The sequence below is a fragment of the Engystomops pustulosus genome, chromosome 2 (assembly GCF_040894005.1).
Source record: "Engystomops pustulosus chromosome 2, aEngPut4.maternal, whole genome shotgun sequence".
Taxonomy (NCBI): Eukaryota; Metazoa; Chordata; class Amphibia; order Anura; family Leptodactylidae; genus Engystomops; species Engystomops pustulosus.
The window spans coordinates 71,368,613-71,388,396 of record NC_092412.1 but is presented as its reverse complement, the minus strand read 5'-3'; the positions used below and the strand labels follow the sequence as shown (position 1 = coordinate 71,388,396).

The following is a 19,784-nucleotide window of genomic DNA, read 5'->3' as shown; positions in this document are numbered from 1 at the left end:
TATGTAACGATCCTACATAAAACCTTATCAGTCTAAAAACATAACAAAATGTAATCTATATAATAGCATTGGCGCTGCAGAATTACAACAGTGGATTCAGCTTCCTCCCAACCTCACTGTAATGGGAATGATGAGACTTTCACTGCTATTCTTCTCAATTGCCTCATTGCAAGAGTAATTTTTGTAATATGTGAAATGAGCTGAGTGTATTATATATATGCTGCCTTATCACACATTATCGGCTCTATGACTTTGAAAAGTAATTAGATGACTACACATAGCTCATCCACAGCCATTGTCAAAGTGGAATGCACTTGGTAAGGTATTGCTAAGCTACATTAATACCATAGTAACTTTCATAAAATAATCAAACACAAAGGCCTTGCAAGGGCAAGCAATGTATCAATCCTCAGAGAGCTACTCAATGACATCAGTCAAAAAAAGGAACCCCTTAAAAGGAAAATTAAGGAGATTTAGCCATACATCTGAAGTAGTTTACAATGTAATTTTTTTTTTTTTACTTCAAGCTCATTTTTATGTTACAATATGAGGGTATGAGAGAGAGACAAGGGTGCTGGACATGTTACACGTACAGTAAGTTGTGGCAATGATCACATGGTGAGGAGGGCGTGTGTGAGGATCACATAACTGATGTAAATGTTTAGTCCTACCCAGTTACTTCCTGGTTTTATTGCACAAAAAACTTACTTGCCAATGGACTGTAAGTTCTGGACTAAACTAGGTTATTTAATGGTGAAAGACAAGAAGCTGAAATTTAAAACATATACAACATGATTACCTGCAACAGATTCCTAATTTAGATGACATTACAACAGACACTTTCTGTGTGGAGGATGTAAAGTCTTAGAATGCAAAGAAGTAATAACCCAATCATATAGGCATAAAGGAATTTTAGAAATATAGCAAGAGCAATATCAGCTAAATTCGATTTAAGGGACTCATTAACTATAATTGACCTATCCATGGTATCGGTCATTAATAGGCGAGTGGTGTGAGGGCTACATACCACTATCAGCTAATTTCAATAGGAAAATAGCCAAAAACAAATCACTCCGCTCTTAAGTGTGGTGGCCATGCAGACTAACTTAAGGCACAACTTCCTTTTGTTTTAAAGAAAATCTACCACCAGGATGTAGCATTGTAAACCAAGCACACTGACATACTGGTGTGTGCCCCCTCTAGCAGGATTCACTGTTCTTTAGGCTTCCCATGCCCTTGTTTTTAAGAGAAAAAGGCTTTCAAAATTATGAAAACGAGTCTGAGGAGCTCCAGTAACACCTATGAAGCTTGAAGTCCCTCAGGCTCATAAGCATAATTTTAAAAGCATTTTTTTCAAACCAGAGCATGGTGTGCTTGGTTTACAATCCTTGAATCATTTCAGATCACCCTCTGACTATTTCAGTGGGATGCATACAGGAGAAGAGCCAGTACTGCCGCCGGCTCTATAGACTCCGTGGTCACACACCGGGTCTAAAGTGGTTAATCAGAGCTGCGGGGTCTGATCAGATCTGATGGAGCAGCACCTGCAGCAAGCCTAGACAGCCCAACGCACTACTAAAGATCACTTATTTTGCACCTATTCAATGAATAGGTTATTAATAGTTCTAGCTCTGCAAACCTCCTTAAATTTAACTGAATTTTCCAGATCAAAGCTGCTTTTTAAGCATAGGGTAAAAATGTCTATACTTGCTGAAGATCCATCATATCTATAATTGAGTACTGTAGTTTCAATAGGATCTCCTTCTCACCTGAATCTTCTACTCTGGATCTCTTGCTGGGGACATCACTGCTGTCATCATCATCAGACATTTCCATTTCTTCTTCCCGTCGGATCCCCATTAGTTGCTCACTCTGTGCATTTCGCAGTTCCTGCAATATATGATAAAATACAGGCACAAATAATAAAGGTACATTACACACAAGTAGTTGCAGGAGTCATGTTTTCATTATTCATTTGTTGTCACATGAATATTCTGAGGACTGTTCCTGAGATTATTATCCGATTTCCCAGACAGCTCTTAGAGTTGCATATGCTTTATGAAAAATATCTCTTTCAAGTGATTTGTAATAGTTGATATAAAGCTGCACAGAATGGAATGTGTATTGCAACTAATTTCAGGTAAAGCTTGATAAATGGAACAAGGGAAAATGGAGCTATAATTAAAAAACTGCCCCAAACTGTTGCAATTTTGTGGAAAGGCTATGTTTGGTGTTGTTGCTCATACTTTATAACCCTTTTAAATCCAGATGGCAAATATAATTCACTGTGAAACTTGTGAAATCTTGTGAATAATCGTGTGAATGTGTAAGTTAGTAGTAAAAATACTTTTGAAAAATCCTGGAATCCATAATGGCAGGTAGCTACACAAGACAAAAATTAGGATCCCATGAAGTTGTCAAAGTAGCCTCCTGTTACAGTGATATATCTTTAATGAATTTCCTCAGGTCTTCGAGAGAAGTATTGCTAGACTATAAGGCACATGAAGTGGACGGTGAGGAATGCCGTCCATAAAGCAAAGCAACAGGGCACAGATAATGTAGTGGCTTCTCTTCAGAAGCTGGAGACAAACAGAAAGCTGATACCATCTCATTTGCTCCTAATAATGCTGCCAGGTTTAATGTAGGAATGCTCCATGCTGCTTTTCACCTCGTTGACATCTAATTTTTCTACTGACAAAGGGTTCTTTCCCTAGAGAGACTTGCAGTTTGGCATCTTTTAAGTCACGTGAGCAGAATACACAATATATTCCACATATAGCTTTCATTATGTGACAAATGTCACAGCAATTCCCATGAAAAATGCAGAAGGTGCTCCCACAGGACTTATTCCTGCTATTCAGTGAACGCTGCAAGAGAAGGCTCTAATGAATGTTCAAAGGCCTATTAAATGGCATCTTGAGGCTCAGTGGCCTGCAGCCCTAATCTTCCTAATATGAATGTAGCAAACAGAATATTCCCGAAATATCCGCCCATCTTCTTTGCGGAATTCTCTTCCACAGAAAATTGACATTTAATAATTAATAACCGAATATCGGTTTGCATGCAAAGTTGAAGTAATAAAGCTTTAAACACCATTGCGACTGTGAGTTTGTGTACTTTTCTATCTGCGTTTGACAATACTGTCGATCAAATAAGAAGGTTAACATTACATTTCTTATCAAGTATTATAAAGTTTGGGCAATTTTAATTTTTTTCATTTGGAATTCTATATTATATTGATGTCCTTAATTCGATGTGTTTTTTTTTAAATTGCTTACTTACTATTTTTTTTAAAAAAAAGCTTATTCTATAAAGCAGACACCGCTAATCTAGATTAAAGGGGTCATGATATGTTAATAAATTAAACTATTTAGTTGTATAATGAATATTCTCCAAGGATTTTAGCTCCCTGCATGAAGCCATCAATGTACCCAATTAGTGCAAGACACTTGTGGATTAATAACCATCTACTCTTGTACACGTGATCTTGATACTTCAGTAAGGTCAGGTAGTAATGCTAGTAGGATAAATAATGGTAGAGCTCCAACAAAGAAGATAACTAAGGAGTGAAGACCTAGTTGGCATTTTGTTGTATAAAGAGTGTTTTGTCTCGGTGTATTGCATTGACCTGCCTGTCAGTTTCATTATAGTTCTTGGACAAGACTTTAGGTAGAGCTGTGGCTCCTACATCCTACAGATCTGTTGGGATCTCAGGACCAGACGCCCAATGATAAAGTGACAGCATACCCCAAGAAATTCTTTAAGGTGTTTTTTTTTTCCATTAAACTACAATCCTGTTCAATTGACAAATCAATAACACAAAATAAATATCATAGAGGAAAGATGTAAAATTCTTTAAACAAAACCAAAAGACATTGTACTTACTTGTGAAAATTCGGGCTCAAAGTAAAAGCAGTTGCTGAACAACAAATGGAAACTGGGTGACCGTCAAAAGTAAAGCGTATAACGAAATACACTTAAATTTTTAAATGTGAAAGCTATTTAAACCACGTGCATTCACAGACATATGCAGATGAAACAATATAAAGGACAAAATGCATAATAACCATAACAAACTTGCATAAAAGTTGCAGGCTCACCAATGTGGAGTGGGTGAGGTACGACAAAGCGTAAGAAACAGGAAGCAAACTGCATTACATTGTAATTATTCCAGTACTTTAATACTTAAAGGAAAATAGTCAATTAACTTCTGATTTGGTAAACACAAAAAACAGGTGAGATTGCACCTTTAAGAATCTGCATATGTTTGTATTGTTATCATCCAGCACTTTACTAGAACTTTATCTTGTACAGCATAAGCATTCAGTTTCAGGCATACTGTAAAAAACTTTGGGTGGTCTCACAAACCTGCTTGGTCCCCAGAAGTTACTGTGTCTTCTTGTCATCATCCAACAGAGAAAATACATCTCATGTCATGACAATGTGTAGAGTATTAGATGCCTTCAACCCACCTTCATTTCTACCGAACCAAACATTCACCATTCACCAAAAGAAATGTTCACCATGAAAAGACGAAAGCCATGGATGTAATGGTAACAAAGACACCCACCTCGCAGTGCTTCCGCCAAATGTCAATATTCTTGCGCTGGGCTTTGGAGAAATGGTCCCATGCTTTTTGTCTGGAGGAAGCGTTGAAAACGGCCACAATCTGCTCAACTTCAGTGAACAAGGAAGTCAAACAAGACAAGCAATTTATGTTGTGGTCATTCCAGAGAAAGCAAAATAAAGACACATGCGGGTCCTATGGATCAAGCGTGTAAAGACTTCATCCATAGTCACCTAGTCATGTGTCTTTTGTACTTACATGGTCTTATTGTGGAAACTGTGCCCCTCAAGCGTCCAATACTTTCATTTAACAAAGACTTAAACACTTCACATCAAAATCTTATAACAGCGATACAGAAGAAAGTCTCATTAATTAATAAGAGTCAAGTGTAGTGATGTTCATTTAATACTATCCATACTATAATACTAGTGGTAGAACAATTGTTTTCTAATTCTCTGCATTCAACTCTAATTTGTGTCTCAAATCTGCCACTTTGATGTCCAACATGATATTTGCTATTTCACACTAAGGCTGCTTCTTTATGTTCCAATGCACAGGCATGCACGCCAGCCTCCTTAGAATAAGGAAACTACCAGATTGAAATATGCTACAGTGCAGTATGGATATAAAACATTCCTTCACAACAAAGTAACAAGTGACACGCCAATGTGCTCTGGAACCTAAGACTCTGAAAATGATGACATTGTGACATGTGGCCCAAAGGAATTAAAGGAACAAGAGGAAATGCAGGCAAATTTTACCTGGCAACACATGATAGTGTATATTATCAGTTTGTTCCTTGGGGGCCTTTGTTGTCAATGGCCTTTTGATAAATTAGCTTATTTGTGTGATCCTGAATGCTGTACAAAACCCCCAAGAAATAAAGAGTCTGGCATTAATTGGTAAAGTACAATAAGAACAGAAACATTCATTGATAAAGCCCCGGACATAACCCGACTACGTGATTTAACATATTATTTGTAAAATATGTGGCAGAATATATAAACCGTAGCTCATTTTATTAATGCAAATATTTCTCTACAGAACGCTTTGTGGTTACAAGTTATTGTAAAAGATCGTCAGTGAAAACAAAGAAAAATGTAAACTGTGAAAATATTCATTTATTGATAATCTTAATAGCTATGTAAAAAAAAAAGAATTATATTCTTTATGAATATATAATGTAAGACTAGTTGATTAGCTGCGAAGGGTAGTTGTTTCGCTATTGGCTTCGTCTAGAGCAGTGATGGCAAACCTTTTAGAGATCGGGTGCCCAAACTACAACCAAAAGCCACTTATTTACCATGAAGTGCCTACATGGCTTTTTAAGCAGTAACTTACTGCTACCTGTTCTTCCACATCTTTCAATTGTATCAGCCCCTGAGGACACCAATACAGTTGAAGGAAGGAGGGCAAATTCAGACTCTCATTGTAGCTTCTCTCCAGGGTCTCTGTAGAGGAAGAACAGTGGGTCAAGCAGGATCACCTCCAAAGATAATGCACTTTTTTCCCACAGTTCCAAACAGCCAGTGAAGTGTTGCTTTAAAATAGCGCCGAGAGCAGCATCTCTTGAGTTGCCTGGGACTGCAGGAAGATTTGGTGGATTTGTTCCTGTCTGGTGAACTCTGTCCTGGGGTTATAACCTGAGTGCCCACAGAAATGGCTCGGAGTGCCGCCTCTGGCAACCGTGCCATAGGTTCGCCACCACTGGTCTAGAGGATATACCTTAATACATTATTTTTTACCGATCCTTCCTGAGTGGCTTGATAATTCCTGGCGTAAATCCAGACTTCACATACACACTGTGGGGGAAGGGGGGGGGGATTTATCAGAAGTGTTAGAACTCAGCGTTAATGAAAACTGAGCTATTATTGGTTGCCAGGGGCAATTAGAACAGTTTTACTGAAAAACTCTTCTAATAAATCTCCCCTGTATGTATGCTCTCCAGGTGTGCATTTATATACTATATATGTCCCTCACCATATCTACTTATAGGACATCTACTATTAGATTACCTGATGGTAGACGATTATTACTCATCTCCCCCACCCTTTCCCCGTGTGAACCAAGCTTCAGTTCTTACAACTTTGAATGGCCGCATTTCTGTGAAAAATACATTTATAACATATTCAAATTAGCCACCAGTAATATAATTTATGTCACTGCCCATTCTCTTTTCAAATCTAGTGCTGGGCAGCCGCATGTACAAGGGTTATATTCCCTGTGCTGCTGGGTTGCTGCCCTGTGTGAAATCTCAGAATACACTTGGGGTGGCGCCAGCCCCCGTGGTGGTGCTAATTTGCATATGTTGTAAACTTATTTTTCACAGTTATAAGAAATGAAGCTTGGTACACATGGGGATGGGGAGGTAAGCAATAATCAACAGGCAATCTGATGGTAGATGTCCTTTAAGGCCGAGGCCGTTAAAAAAAAGATGCAAATGGATAACATCAAATTCTAGAAAATTGTCTGGGTTGAGACTGAGAACTAGAAAGTATAACCCTGATGCCAAGCTCAATAGAAGTATTTTGGGGCTTGAAACAACAAATGTACATTTGTCCTAGGCTTGCACGGCAGAATGATGACCTACATGATAGCAGACATGTATGTTAATCCCCTCCAGGGCTGTGGGAAAAGAACAGCTGCATGAAGCAGACGGCAAAAGTCCTTGGTACACAGAACAGATTTCTCGTTAACACAAGAACACGTACAACCATTTTTCTGAATGTGAATGGTATTTAAACTTTCCAATATGTTTTAACGTTTAAGCACTTTACTGAATAGACAATTAGCAATTTCCTCACTAGTAGAGACCTAATGAATCTCGATTTAACATTTCTGAAGGACTATGTACAAGCTATGCAGATGTTTCACCTGCCTCATTTCCATTTGCTGCACCCAACAGACAGCCCGTGCTAGGTGGGAACTGTAGATCTAGGTATACGCAATGTGATAATCACGTATTCAGAAGGCTCTTGTCAGGGAAATTGCCGGCAGTAAACCATCATCTAATGGGCACAAAATGATCATTTGCCTTCCAGAGAGGACATGTTTAGGAGACTGCCTAACAGCATTATCAAAGCAAGAGATTAAAACACAGCAAATAATTTAGCAGTGTTTGACCCTTGAAACATGATGTATTTCTGTAATTTATTTCTATGTCATATGCAGTTCAAGTCATCAGCTTCTGCTTGAGTGATACTTATGAGCATTCTGTGAAACAGAAACAGCCTGGATTTGCATATTCCTTTACAGGGCTAATACATTTAAAAAGCAATTTGCTGTATTTAAAAGACCAAGTGATAACCTTGGCTTATATAATTGTAAATGTTATCAGGCACAGATAGAATTTAAGATATTGATGCAACATGTGCAAGAATAAATACATTAGTGACACTGGTCTGCAATACTTGGGGGACAACTCCATGTGTAGATATTACTAGTCAGTCCACACAGGGAATAGTTGGTCTCCAATTAATTATTAAGTCACGCCAAGGCAGGCTAACTAATAATTGCAATGGGTGGAACATGTGAACACCCCGAAACATGTGTACCCAAGCGTGAATTGGGGAGACAAAGAAGGGGCTTTCCACGTTAAGGCTCATAGAAATTTTTATATAAAAGAGCACATCAATGTCAATCTATAAGCTCACTTTCGTATGTAATAAAATTATATTTTTACTGTAAGAAGGACTGGCAGAAGAAAGGGGCTTGGGATCTTGGGGCGTTTAAGATATTCTGCTTTGGCCCAGAAATTTCAATATAAAATCAAGAGAAATACTCAATGCTTGGCCCAAAGGTAGGATAAACCTGCAAAGATTTTAGTTGATCACCTCTTACAACTTTCACTTGGACAATTACTCTTTAACTTTACTGATCTCCTCAGGAAATACTGTACCAGAGTTTCAACAATTCTACATGTCAACATAATCTACTCAAGTGCATGTTCTAAATATTAATAAAACCATGCCAATTCTGAACCTCCCTCTTTAATACAGTATATCCAGATTAGCAACCATTATCTATTGGGAATATAACTGGTGCCTTTCTTTAACTTATGATTAGAGTGCACATATCTTTAGCTGTTTTGGTACAAGGTTGAAATAAGAGGTTTGGAAGGTGACAGGAACTATCATGGAACTAACTTAAATTTGTTCTCTTCAGCGTCACTGCAAGATTCCAGTCTAGGTCTACAAGAAAACCCTACTGTGCTTCGTAAGAAGGAGGTCAGGTAATGTATCCCACACCAGTAAAAGAAATATATGCCCCTCTCTAAGAGTAGATGAATTAAGTGAAAAATTCTACCATTATTTTTAATATCAAATATTACAAATTTTATGTATCACATTTTGCATTTTTATTCATAATAACCATTGAAAGACCCCAAACCCCTTTCTTCTTTTTCTCTCTTTTGGCTCTCACCCTACTTGTTTTTCTTAAAGAGGACCTGTCACCCTCAAAAATGGCACTAGGAGCTGCTTACACAAGTAAGCAGCTCCTAGTGCTAAAACAAATGCAGAAGTGTTACAATGCTAGTGTTATCAGAAACCTCCAATAACAAACACAGCTGCGCTGTACACTAGAAACGCTGGACTGCTCTCTCAAAGCGCTCCGGCGTATTCATGAGGGGGCGGTCCAAGGTGCTGCCTCTCCCCCACCCTCTACAAAGGCCAAGGTGACTGCTGCACGTCACGTGGTTGTCATGCCCCTAAACCTTCCCCCAATACCGCCCCCTAATGAATAGTGTACAGCGCAGCAGTGCTTGTTAGCGTTAAATATCAGAAAATTACCACAGTCACAGTGCCTGGATCTATGAGTAAGTGCCCCTGGTTTATCCTGAAGGATTTTGATGGTAGCTATCTACGCCAATTTATTGTTGATGTACAATTCATCCTTAGCTAACCTGTTACCTTTGATACTTAAATATTTTTTTGTTCATGTATTTTTTTGTTAAATTTTGGTTCTTTTTTTAAACTGTGCCATGGTCTGTTAGTGACCTCTTGTTATAACCCTTATATTTATTGAAGTACTTAATTTCAGAAAGTAAATTCCATTTCCTCAAAGTACAATTCAGAATGAAGAGAACAGACTGTCTCCAGGGTGAGGATCAAAATATCTAAACATTATTTTCCAGAACAGACTAGGCAAACTTTGAGATGAATAATTTGATTCTGGTATTAATGCAAATTCTTAAGACTTTGAGATTGATGGTTTCAGGTCAGTTTTTATATCGCCTCATTTTCTTGCCTTTCATCAGATTTCCTCGTAGAACAAACATTAGGATTACGATGAAGCATCCTTTGGCTTAATTATGGAACTACTATTCTAGTCAAGTGGCTGATAGTATCTTTTGATTTCTTCAATAACAATTTATCACAATAAAGTTTTCTGATCACGCTAGAAAAATTAAATGCTATAGTCTAAATGGGCAGAATCGTGCACACATTGTGAGAGCTATAAAGTTAAAACTGAAACCATTTATAACATCTATTCTTGACCATTGGTCTCAAGACCCAATAATGACTATTGTTCCCCAGATTACCAGGTTACCCAGGTAGTAGATAACCGCATAATTGCACCCCAGTCTTTTTAGCACATTTAAGACATTGTACTAAGAAGTCTATAGAAGGTTGCGGGGCTGCACTTATGCACAAAGCCCATGGATCCATAGTTTCTATTGTGAACTCAGGGTAAAAGTAGTAAAATACATTTATTAGGGACACAACTTCTCTTTTGTAAGATGTAAAACTGCTCGGCTAATTTAATAAAAAAATACCTTTTCGGGATCTTAAAATACATGAAAAGGTCGGTTTATTAAAGGTACACAAATCTTTGCTTCCTCTAGTAAGAAGCCAAGATGAGTATTTAAAGGTGTGTTAAGATCAGTAAGCTAAATATGTTATCTATGCATACAAGTAAACTGTACCCTACTAAGAGCTATTGGGAAAAATATCTCTATAAGGTAATCTTCCAACCCTTAAAGGGGTATTCCAGGAAGGAGCATAATTATGTCCTTAATATATGTAAAAACAACAATATGTAATTAGTTATTTAAAATTTTGCTCCCGTTAGCAGAAAAATGCTGGTGACATAGACTGTAATAAAGAATTAATGCGCTACTGGCCCTTTAATCAGTCCGTTAATTTCTTCTCCCTGGTCCTTTGCGGAACAGACACAGGACAGAAGATGGCTGCTGGTCACATGTCCACATTACATGTCCTGCACCTGCCTGGGCAGGTCATGTGATCACCACTAGGTTTGGCTGTAGTTGGTTAGTTGCAGTGCATCCAGTATAACCTGTGTTTTGGGGATGGCAGTTACACATCATTACTATGGCAACAGAGCAAGAAAACCTGACAGATCATCACTCGGAGCAGAGCAGAAGAGATAGCAGTAGTTACTGAGAACTAAAGGATCATGGGACTTGTAGTTTCCAGTGGCAGCCATCTTGGTGATAAATCGGCATACTTTAGAGAGGCCATAAAATTTTGTGAATCATAAAATCAAACTATTTAAGCTCCATTTTGTGACTAATGACATTGAGTTTTGTTATATTAATTTATTCATAACATCATGGGTTTTTGTATCAGACGTTCATATTCCCGGAATACCCCTTTAAACAGGTCATATAAAATAACTAAGTATAGTTACCCAAAACCCAAAAGCAGTTTTGGAGAGTTATAAGCTCAGAGTACTGGTAGGCTAGACCACAGGGTTTTGACATGGATCTGAGGGTTCGTGCCTGTACTTATGGACTCTTATAGACAGCAAGTAGAAAAAGCCAGTATTATAGGCAATTCCCTAAAGGAAAAAGGGTTTACAAATTAAAGTCCTTTACAAAATATAAAAAGTGTTACTAATGCCTATGAAAAGGGTATCTTTCATCCTTACACGTATTAAGGGGCCTATTTACTAAATCATTAATTATTTTAAAAAAAAAAAAAAACATCTTAAATAGATGGTGCTAAGGATACGGCATTCTTTTGGAGAAAATGACTAACTTTTTTCTCTCAAGTTTTTTTTTTCTATCCACAGGATGGAGATAACTTGCCAATTGGTGGAGTCTGTGCTGGAACACCCATGGATCAAAAGAGTGAGGTCAGTTCTATCCAAAATAATTGCAGTATTTAGTTGAGCATGAGCTGTGCTGCTCCATTCCATGACAATGGCACTGGTGGAAGTAGTCAAGTACTGCACTTGGCTATCTCCGCCAGCATGATCCACCAGTGGCTCCCCTACCAATCAGAAGGTTAGGGAAAAAATTGATGTGTCTGGCTATCCTTTAAGTCGTTTGCACACCAATTTTGACCAATTGGATCAATTTAAGATGAAATTGGCCATTTATCACTTCTGTTATGGTCATGCTGCAACTGTGATTCCCAAACAAAATTTGATCACCTCACATATGACGAGTCTACATTCTTTGTAATTGAACAGTTTCAGTGCGTGTAACTCTTAGATACATGCAGAACTGAGATCGTGTGATCAAGGATTTTTGTACACTGTCATAATCAGGGACAGGCAGTTTCTAGGCAAACTAAACTATAATAATTGATAAAATTTGTAGCAAGTAATATGCCAAGTGCAACACTACCGATTACTACCTTATGGTAGAGGCACTGGATAGTTGCTCACATGTAAAAAGATATAAAACTTAAAATATGTCCACATACATGCTCCTAAAAATTGTCCTCATATTGCTCAATGACCTAAATAGGAGTTTCACAAACCTTTGTAAAACGTCTAAGGCAGTAGATGGAGTATACGTACATATTAGAATGCTACTAGCAGTACATGGCAGAACTGCAGTTGCATAAATTATCCAGCTGGAATATATTATTCCAATTTCCCACAGACATCAAGTTACTGGAATGAAGCCAAGTCCATTTCTCGTTGAGCTTCATGATATTGTTATGCCATTAAACATCTGTTATTGAACTTTACACTGACACCTATCTTCCAATACACAGATGCTGCTAACATAACTATAACTTTATGTTCTTTTCTTTATTTCATGCCATGGTATTTTGCACTGTGTGTATACTTTTGGCATTAATTCTACATAAAGAAAAGTTAGGGTTCAGATCTTTCCATCTCATCTTCTCTGGGACTAAAAATAGAAGTCATTCTTTTCCCATGAAGTGGTTGTGTCCAAATCGTCACATTCAAATTCCAGAATAAAAGTTCAAACAAACTGTATTGTATAAAAGTAAGAGGCCTCATATAACAGAGCACCACTAGCTGATGAACACAAGTCTAATTTGTTGTTATGCTCAAGTGCATTTTCTATAGAGAGATACTGCAACGTGATATATATCGGACACTTCAGAGAGAGACTTATAAATCAATACAGCCCTCCAACTACTTTATACCAGCAGTCAGATGCTTTTTAGCCTTATTAATGTTAAAGCAAAGCATCTAAAAGCTTGTTCCAGAAATTGCATTCACAGCATTATTATATTGATCTAACGTCAGCAGGGAAATTAAAACTCTGCTATTAGAACGTTCAAGGCCATGTGAATGTAGTTCATAAGATCTTTACCTTTATTTTTAGAGGCAGCACGCAAACAATTACTAAAATTCACTAGGAAATAATCCATACCAGAAACATGGGTAACCTTTTTACTACATACGTTGCTTTTCATTTCAAACCTACCAAAACAATCTATTTTCTTGATTAACTTATATAAGACCAAAAGTCAAAAAGATTTTGTGATTTTTCTTAATTACATAAAACATCTATTTGTGTGAAAAGATTTCCTATGACTACGGGGTTCTATCTGGTGTTTTGTATTGTGCGAATTTATATGCCAAGTATGTTATATGCTTAGTATGTTATAGAAAGTCGCTGTACACTAATATTTGAGCTATGTTGCTAAAGGTCATTCACTTGGTTGAGACTCGGAAAAAAAACATTGACTTACCTTGATTCTGTCGTCCATCTTGATGTGGGCCCAAGTTAATTACAATTACTTACCCCAGAAATAAGAAAACAAACAAGAGGTACTTACATTGAGTAAGAATTCCAAGGAGCTCTGTTTTATAGATTTCCTTAGCTTGTTCTATCTTCTCCTCATGTGTTGCCTTCTCATTTATCAACCTTCGTACATGACTGTTTGCTGACTGGACCATGGAGTAGAACTGATTTGCTGTCCTTCTATTCACTTCTCCTCTCTCTATCCAAGTTAGGAGAACTGAAATGGCGTCCGAGAATTTGTTGTCATCTAAATGAAAAGGAGATACAGGAATCGTGTTGATCTTATCTACATGTCGAGGAGAAAGCTGTGAAATAATATTTGACTTGCTTTAAAACACAAATTGTATGAACTGTAATTGTTTAAGCCTTCACAAAAGGACCCATTTCAGAAGACTACCACACTATGCATCACAGAGTACTTGCTATCTTCTATGGGAACCCATATGGCATATACATGATTGAAGTTGCAAGTTTATGTGCAGGTTCAGTTTTGGGAACTCAAAGTACTTTTTCGAAAGTATTATGGTAAGACCTGTCAAGCAGGGCCTTTTTTAAAATCGTTTAATTACGGTAAGTTTGTACAACAAATACAGCAATAAAAAAATAAATGAATGAAAACAAGAATTATAGTCATCATGTCATTTGGGTACAATACAAAATATTCAGCAGGATAACATGGCAAGAAAAAAAACCCAGAGGAACTTAACAGATTGCTACATACAGACCACTACCTAAGAGGCATATTAGACACAGTAGTATCTCATTGAGAAAATAACAAGGTGTCCCAAACCTATCTCCCTATAGTTGCGTAGCTAAGGAGTTGGCCGAATACATTGGGACCGGTGAGTAACACCAAGCCCCCCACACTATTTATTTTGTCTGGACATTCCCTGTCCGTGTAAATCAGGTCACGGAAAGTGCCAGTCTTGATAAATGTATACAATGTATTAGAAACATAATATGCACACAATTTAAACCTCCCAGCCGCATTGGGAGAAGCCTGCTGTACCCCTGAGCATTGTTCTTACATGAGTTATGAATGTAAGAAAGATAATCAGAGACAGATGAAGGTTACAGAGGGTTCTAGATTTCCTCCATTCAGGAGCTGCACTGATGCCTTCTACTAGAAATGTAAAGTCCTAGACATCAATACATAAGCCTTCAAGCCTGATTTATCAGCTGTAACTCAAAAAATACTTCATACAATTCTTTGTAAAAATTGTAAATTTCTCACTTCACCGATATCTTCACATTCCTGGATATTCAGTGCAGTCTTAAAGACAATAGCCTTGCCTGTTAAGTGTTGTAGAGTGTTTATGCTTTTCAGCTGTATGTTAAAGGGAACCTGTCATCAGGGAGGTAATTTTTACTTGTTGACAAGTTTCAATAGCCTCCACCATGCTGATTTACAAAAATGTCTTTATTGGCATTCTAAACTATCGCTCTTCTTTATAAAACTTGATCACCTGGCTCCCTGCCAGCAGCGTGTGGAGAGTCCCACATGGGGGGGGGTAGCTTGACTGGCCCAAGTCTCAGTTTCGAAGATGACTCCTCCCCTCCACAATCCCCCCAAATACCTCACCAGCTCACCGCCACAAGGGATGTACGCCATATTCCATATCTACCTATATATTGAAACTCTTATTTAAATAAAGTCTATAGTATATTAGAAAAATGTTTAAAGAGATAAAGAAATAAAATCCATCATGACGTTATCATGCCTGTCACTTCCAAGGGGAACAAGATGCACATTTTATTATTTGCGATGCTAGAAAACGTTCCTTCATGCTGTGTGGCATTCTTTCACATAGTTTTTTTTTTACATTTTTTTTCATGTTGAAAATAAATAAAACAACTCCCAAGGACAACAATTTCAGTGAAAGATATTCAGAAACATATTTAAATTCCAACATTGTTGGACAGTGCAAAAACGAGGGATGAGAAAATCTTTTTTTCTTTCACTTAAAGAAAAACGCTAAAGAACAAGATGAATGAAACATGTAAAGTTTGGTTTAGGAGGGAGATGGGATGAAATGTCCCTTGGATGTTCATGAAAACACTATTTAAAGTCTGTTTTCAAAAAGTGCTTAAAAATGTACTAAAAATGTTCACTGTTTGATGAGGATGAAAATATTTGTATTTGCCTTTTTTCTTATGACAAGGCTTGAGCACTGAATGCCTGGAATGATAGGCTTATATAATGTGAATCCACAGCTGTTCCATTCTCTGGCACATACATGGGACGCCGCATTAATTGAACCAAAACTAGGAGACAACTCTTTCTCTAGAAATTTACTTGGGCTATAAAATCCAGCAAAAGCTTCCTTCAGGGAGTCACTAACCTTCTTAAACTAGGAACCTGAATTACATTAAGATAAGCAATGGAACTTTAACATTTCTGATGGCAAGATTGGGAAATGAATGATCAGGGAAAAGCAGAACATAGGTTTTAGCTCATTTTTAGTATAGCATTGCTATACATTAAACGTGAGGATGAGTAGGTTTTGTCAGTCCAATAAAACGTAAAGGCGTAAATATTTACATACAATTGATTAGCAATTGATGTTGGGCAATTTCAGCTCTAAAGCTTGCAGAACTATGAATGCAGCTCTGGAATATCATTAAGATTGTGGTTCTCGATTGGCTAGTGTGGTGTTTGGCTTTGCTCTGCCACAGATGAATAATCATTACCTGTGGTAGATCTGTAGATTCTTGTTTAAGGGGATGGCATCTAAAACTACATTTTCCGAGGGTAAGTAGGGGACGCTAATATGGTCCCCTATACCATTCTTAGGCTCCACGCACATGTCCACATGAGCAGACCTGTGCTGTGAGCTACAAGCAGGCTGGAGAAGGAGTGGTGCTCAACCCTCTCCTCTCCATAAGCAGCTGCACCACAAAGGCAGGCAGGTATAGGATCTGGTCAACCTCCCATACTGTGGCTTCCCGGCTGCAAGTGCACAATGGACATCCATGGAAGCTATAAACTAGTTGCTGTTTTTGCGACCAGCTCCTGGCTGCCATTTGCAGTCGTTTGCAAGGAGCCCTACCTTGGCAAATAGACACTTCCTGCTTCTATTGCTGTGCCACCATTACAGTAAGCAAAAGATATCTGCATGCCCCTGCAACCACCAATATGAAAGTGGTTATTATGAAGGGGTGTGCACAGCCCTCTCCATCCTCTGGAAGACAACAGGACATCACAGAGACTCCTGCTGCTGGTGGTTTACGTGACTTGCTGGTTGCGATAACTACAAGGAAACTTTACCAGGGTAGGTATGACATGGCATTTTATCCACATTTGTAACTGCTGGTTTCCATGAATAAATGAAGAAACTACCTTCGAGTGCGGACCTCATCCTTTCCAATTTTTTAGGTATGACATGGATGACCCTTTGAGGGTCGTGTTAGTGGCCCTTTTAATGCTGGACATTTACTTGCAAAAAAACAAACAAAAAACAGACTACTAGTAAATAATATACTGTTTGATTTTAAAACTAACATAAAATACAGTTCGGGCCCAGGATATATGCAAACAATTGGTGTATGGGAGATGTCCTAATGTAAAAGCTGTGATGTCATGGGGGATACAAAAATAACATAACTGTGCTGCAGGGTGTATTCTAAACTTAATACTTCCAAAGGAGATAATTCTTGCAGCCTAAATTGTTAATATACTGAATCCAAGTTTATAGATTTGTATAACGAGACTAGTGATATTCTACAGATAACCTTAAAAAGCTCCTAGGGCATCCCTGCAGAACGAAGATTAAAGAAAGCTGTCCAGTCAACTGAGATTAATCAAAACTAAAAGTAGATATTATAATTATTATTTGTGAAATGTACTCTGTGAGGCATGCACATTGCTCTCCAAATATAAAAGCACAAGGGAAAGAAGAAAGTTAAGAGATGCTAAGGGCAAGGAAAGAAATGCTTATAATATAATACGTTAAGATTTGGGAAACTATAGCAAGGGAAGGCTGGGGGAAAGCTAAAGGAATATGGAGTTAATTGCCAAGGTTGACAAGTCCTCAACTCATCTACAGTAAAGTTCATGTACGAAAAACTATACTATAATAATCTTAAAAAAAAGCAATATCTACAGTGTGTTTTTTAAGTAACCCATGTAATGTAATAAAAATGGGCTGTGTAACATACATGTGTTTTAGAGCTGTATTAAAAAGCAAGTAATCCTGAGTATCCAGAATAAAAGGCCTCCTGGGAAAGACAGTAAGAGTCCTGCTTACTCATTTACACACAGAGTCTGCTGTATAGACTAAGGGCTCATTCAGACGGCAGTCTGTGGGGATGTATATGCGGCCGCAAATTTGCAGCCGCATATACGCCCCCGTAGACGGCAATGGCGGCACGGCAGCAGTATGGTGCCACATATGTTTGGCACCGTTACACGTCGCACACCGGGAAAAGATAGAGCATGCTCGATCTTTTCCCGAGTGTACGCCCATGCGCCGCTGTTTCCAAAGGAGGGGCAAGGGCCATCTCCTCTCCAGCGCACGGCCACCGTGGGAAGAACGCCGTGTGAATGTACTCTTATACAGGAAGATACATATCTTTAGTAACTTCTCTTACAGAGCTTTTACCTGAGGCCTGGTTTCATAATGTTCAACTTTAAAAAGGAACCTATCATCAGAGGGCTCTTTTTCCGTGGTGATAGGTTCCAACAGAGACTGAACAATACATAGCAAACACGCTTTTATCTTTTCTGTTCAGTGCTTAGTTTTAGAATTATGCTCTTTCTTTACTTGGCTCTCTGGCAAGGGGTTGCACTTTCAAAATGCTAACGGGCGCCAGCTCGTTTGATTCCATGAGAGGCTCGTCTCCCAGCTCATTGCTATTCAGCCCTAAACTGCTCCCACATCCTTCTTCTATTTACCCTCCCGATAATGACGTAGGCTCCCACTAACACAGGCTTTGTAATTCTGACATGCCGCGAGGCCGCTCGCCGCACTCTGCACATGCGCCCCTTCGCAACACTGTCTTACTAGGCAGTATGGAGGTACCCAAATTGTGAAGCACGTTTGCGTACCTCTGCACTGCCTAGTAAGAAGGGGAGCGAAGTGAAGCCAGCCGCCTCGCTGTTCTATGTGCACGTCACGATTACAAAGCCTATGTTGTTAGTGGATCCCTACGGCATTAGTGGGAGGGTGAAAAGAAGAAGGATGTGAGGGGATTTGGGCTGAATAGCAATGAGCGGGGGGACAAGACATCCTGAGCCAAATGGGGGAGAAGTTTTATATCAAGCTTTCTTAGCCAGAATTAGCACCTGAAATGCTGTGTGCCACATTTATTGAGGGCTTTAGGCAGCTTTCTGATTTGTCCAAAAAAGATGCATGGCCTTGCAAGAAATAGCCGTGCACCAGAAAATTTTATTTTTTGGAGCAGCAAACTAGGCCAACTAATAGGTGTAAAGTAGGACTCACCAGTCTTATCCTGCACCAGATACATCATCCAGCATCAGACACAGAGATCAATCTGGAGCAGCAGAGAACTGTCTAGTCCTACTCTGTACTGGTCTAATGACACATTAATACATCTCATTCAGTGTATATGCTTAAACATTCAAGATAGGAAATAGTGACCAATTCTGCATATTTAACTGGATACAGTGGGGTCTTTGGAGAAAACGGAATTTCTATAAATAAGCTCCATCAGGGATAAATCATATAGAAACAGAGTTTAAGATTTAGAGAGAAGATACAAGAATAATGTATGTGTTGAAATGGTTCTTATTCAATTCGCCAACCTTACTAATGAGCAGGTTATATCCATTTACCTTTTAGTTTATCAGCAAGCACTGTGGCTTCATGTTCAGAATAATGCATGATTGTGGGCGGTGATGGGGGTCGGAGCTTGTCTACTTCTAGCTTGCGCCGATGACGCTCTTCCCTTGCAAGCATTCTCTGTTTGCATTCCCATTCATAAAAATCATCTCTTGCTTGGGCAAAATCCACATGTAAGCGACCAGAGTCCTTTTTATCTGTACTTGATCCTAGTCTCATTCTGTAACCTTCAAACAGCAAATTTCACAATTACATAATTGTAAGGAGATCGCAAAAGTGGATTCAACATCTCAACACGCAGTCAATAACAGAAAATTTACCATGTGTTATATTAGTTACAATATGTTGGATGATACAGTTAACAACATTGCCGATATTTTCCTCCATAATGACCGATGTTAAGCATGGTGGCCCAAAGTGTAAAATACTGTGGTGCATA

At 38.4% G+C, this 19,784-nt stretch overlaps 1 protein-coding gene across 4 annotated transcripts in view; it reads right to left on the bottom strand.

Moving 5' to 3' along the window:
• ENOX1 (ecto-NOX disulfide-thiol exchanger 1) overlaps positions 1-19,784 on the bottom strand; it is a 355,077-nt gene that overhangs the window by 56,265 nt on the left and 279,028 nt on the right. For all 4 annotated transcript variants that reach the window (XM_072135263.1, XM_072135265.1, XM_072135262.1 and 1 more), the window contains 4 exons: positions 19,339-19,572; positions 13,579-13,791; positions 4,571-4,677; positions 1,770-1,890 (listed from right to left, as the gene is read on the bottom strand). In XM_072135263.1, coding sequence (XP_071991364.1) covers positions 1,770-1,890; positions 4,571-4,677; positions 13,579-13,791; positions 19,339-19,572 — 675 coding nt within the window. The remainder of the gene's footprint in view (positions 1-1,769; positions 1,891-4,570; positions 4,678-13,578; positions 13,792-19,338; positions 19,573-19,784) is intronic.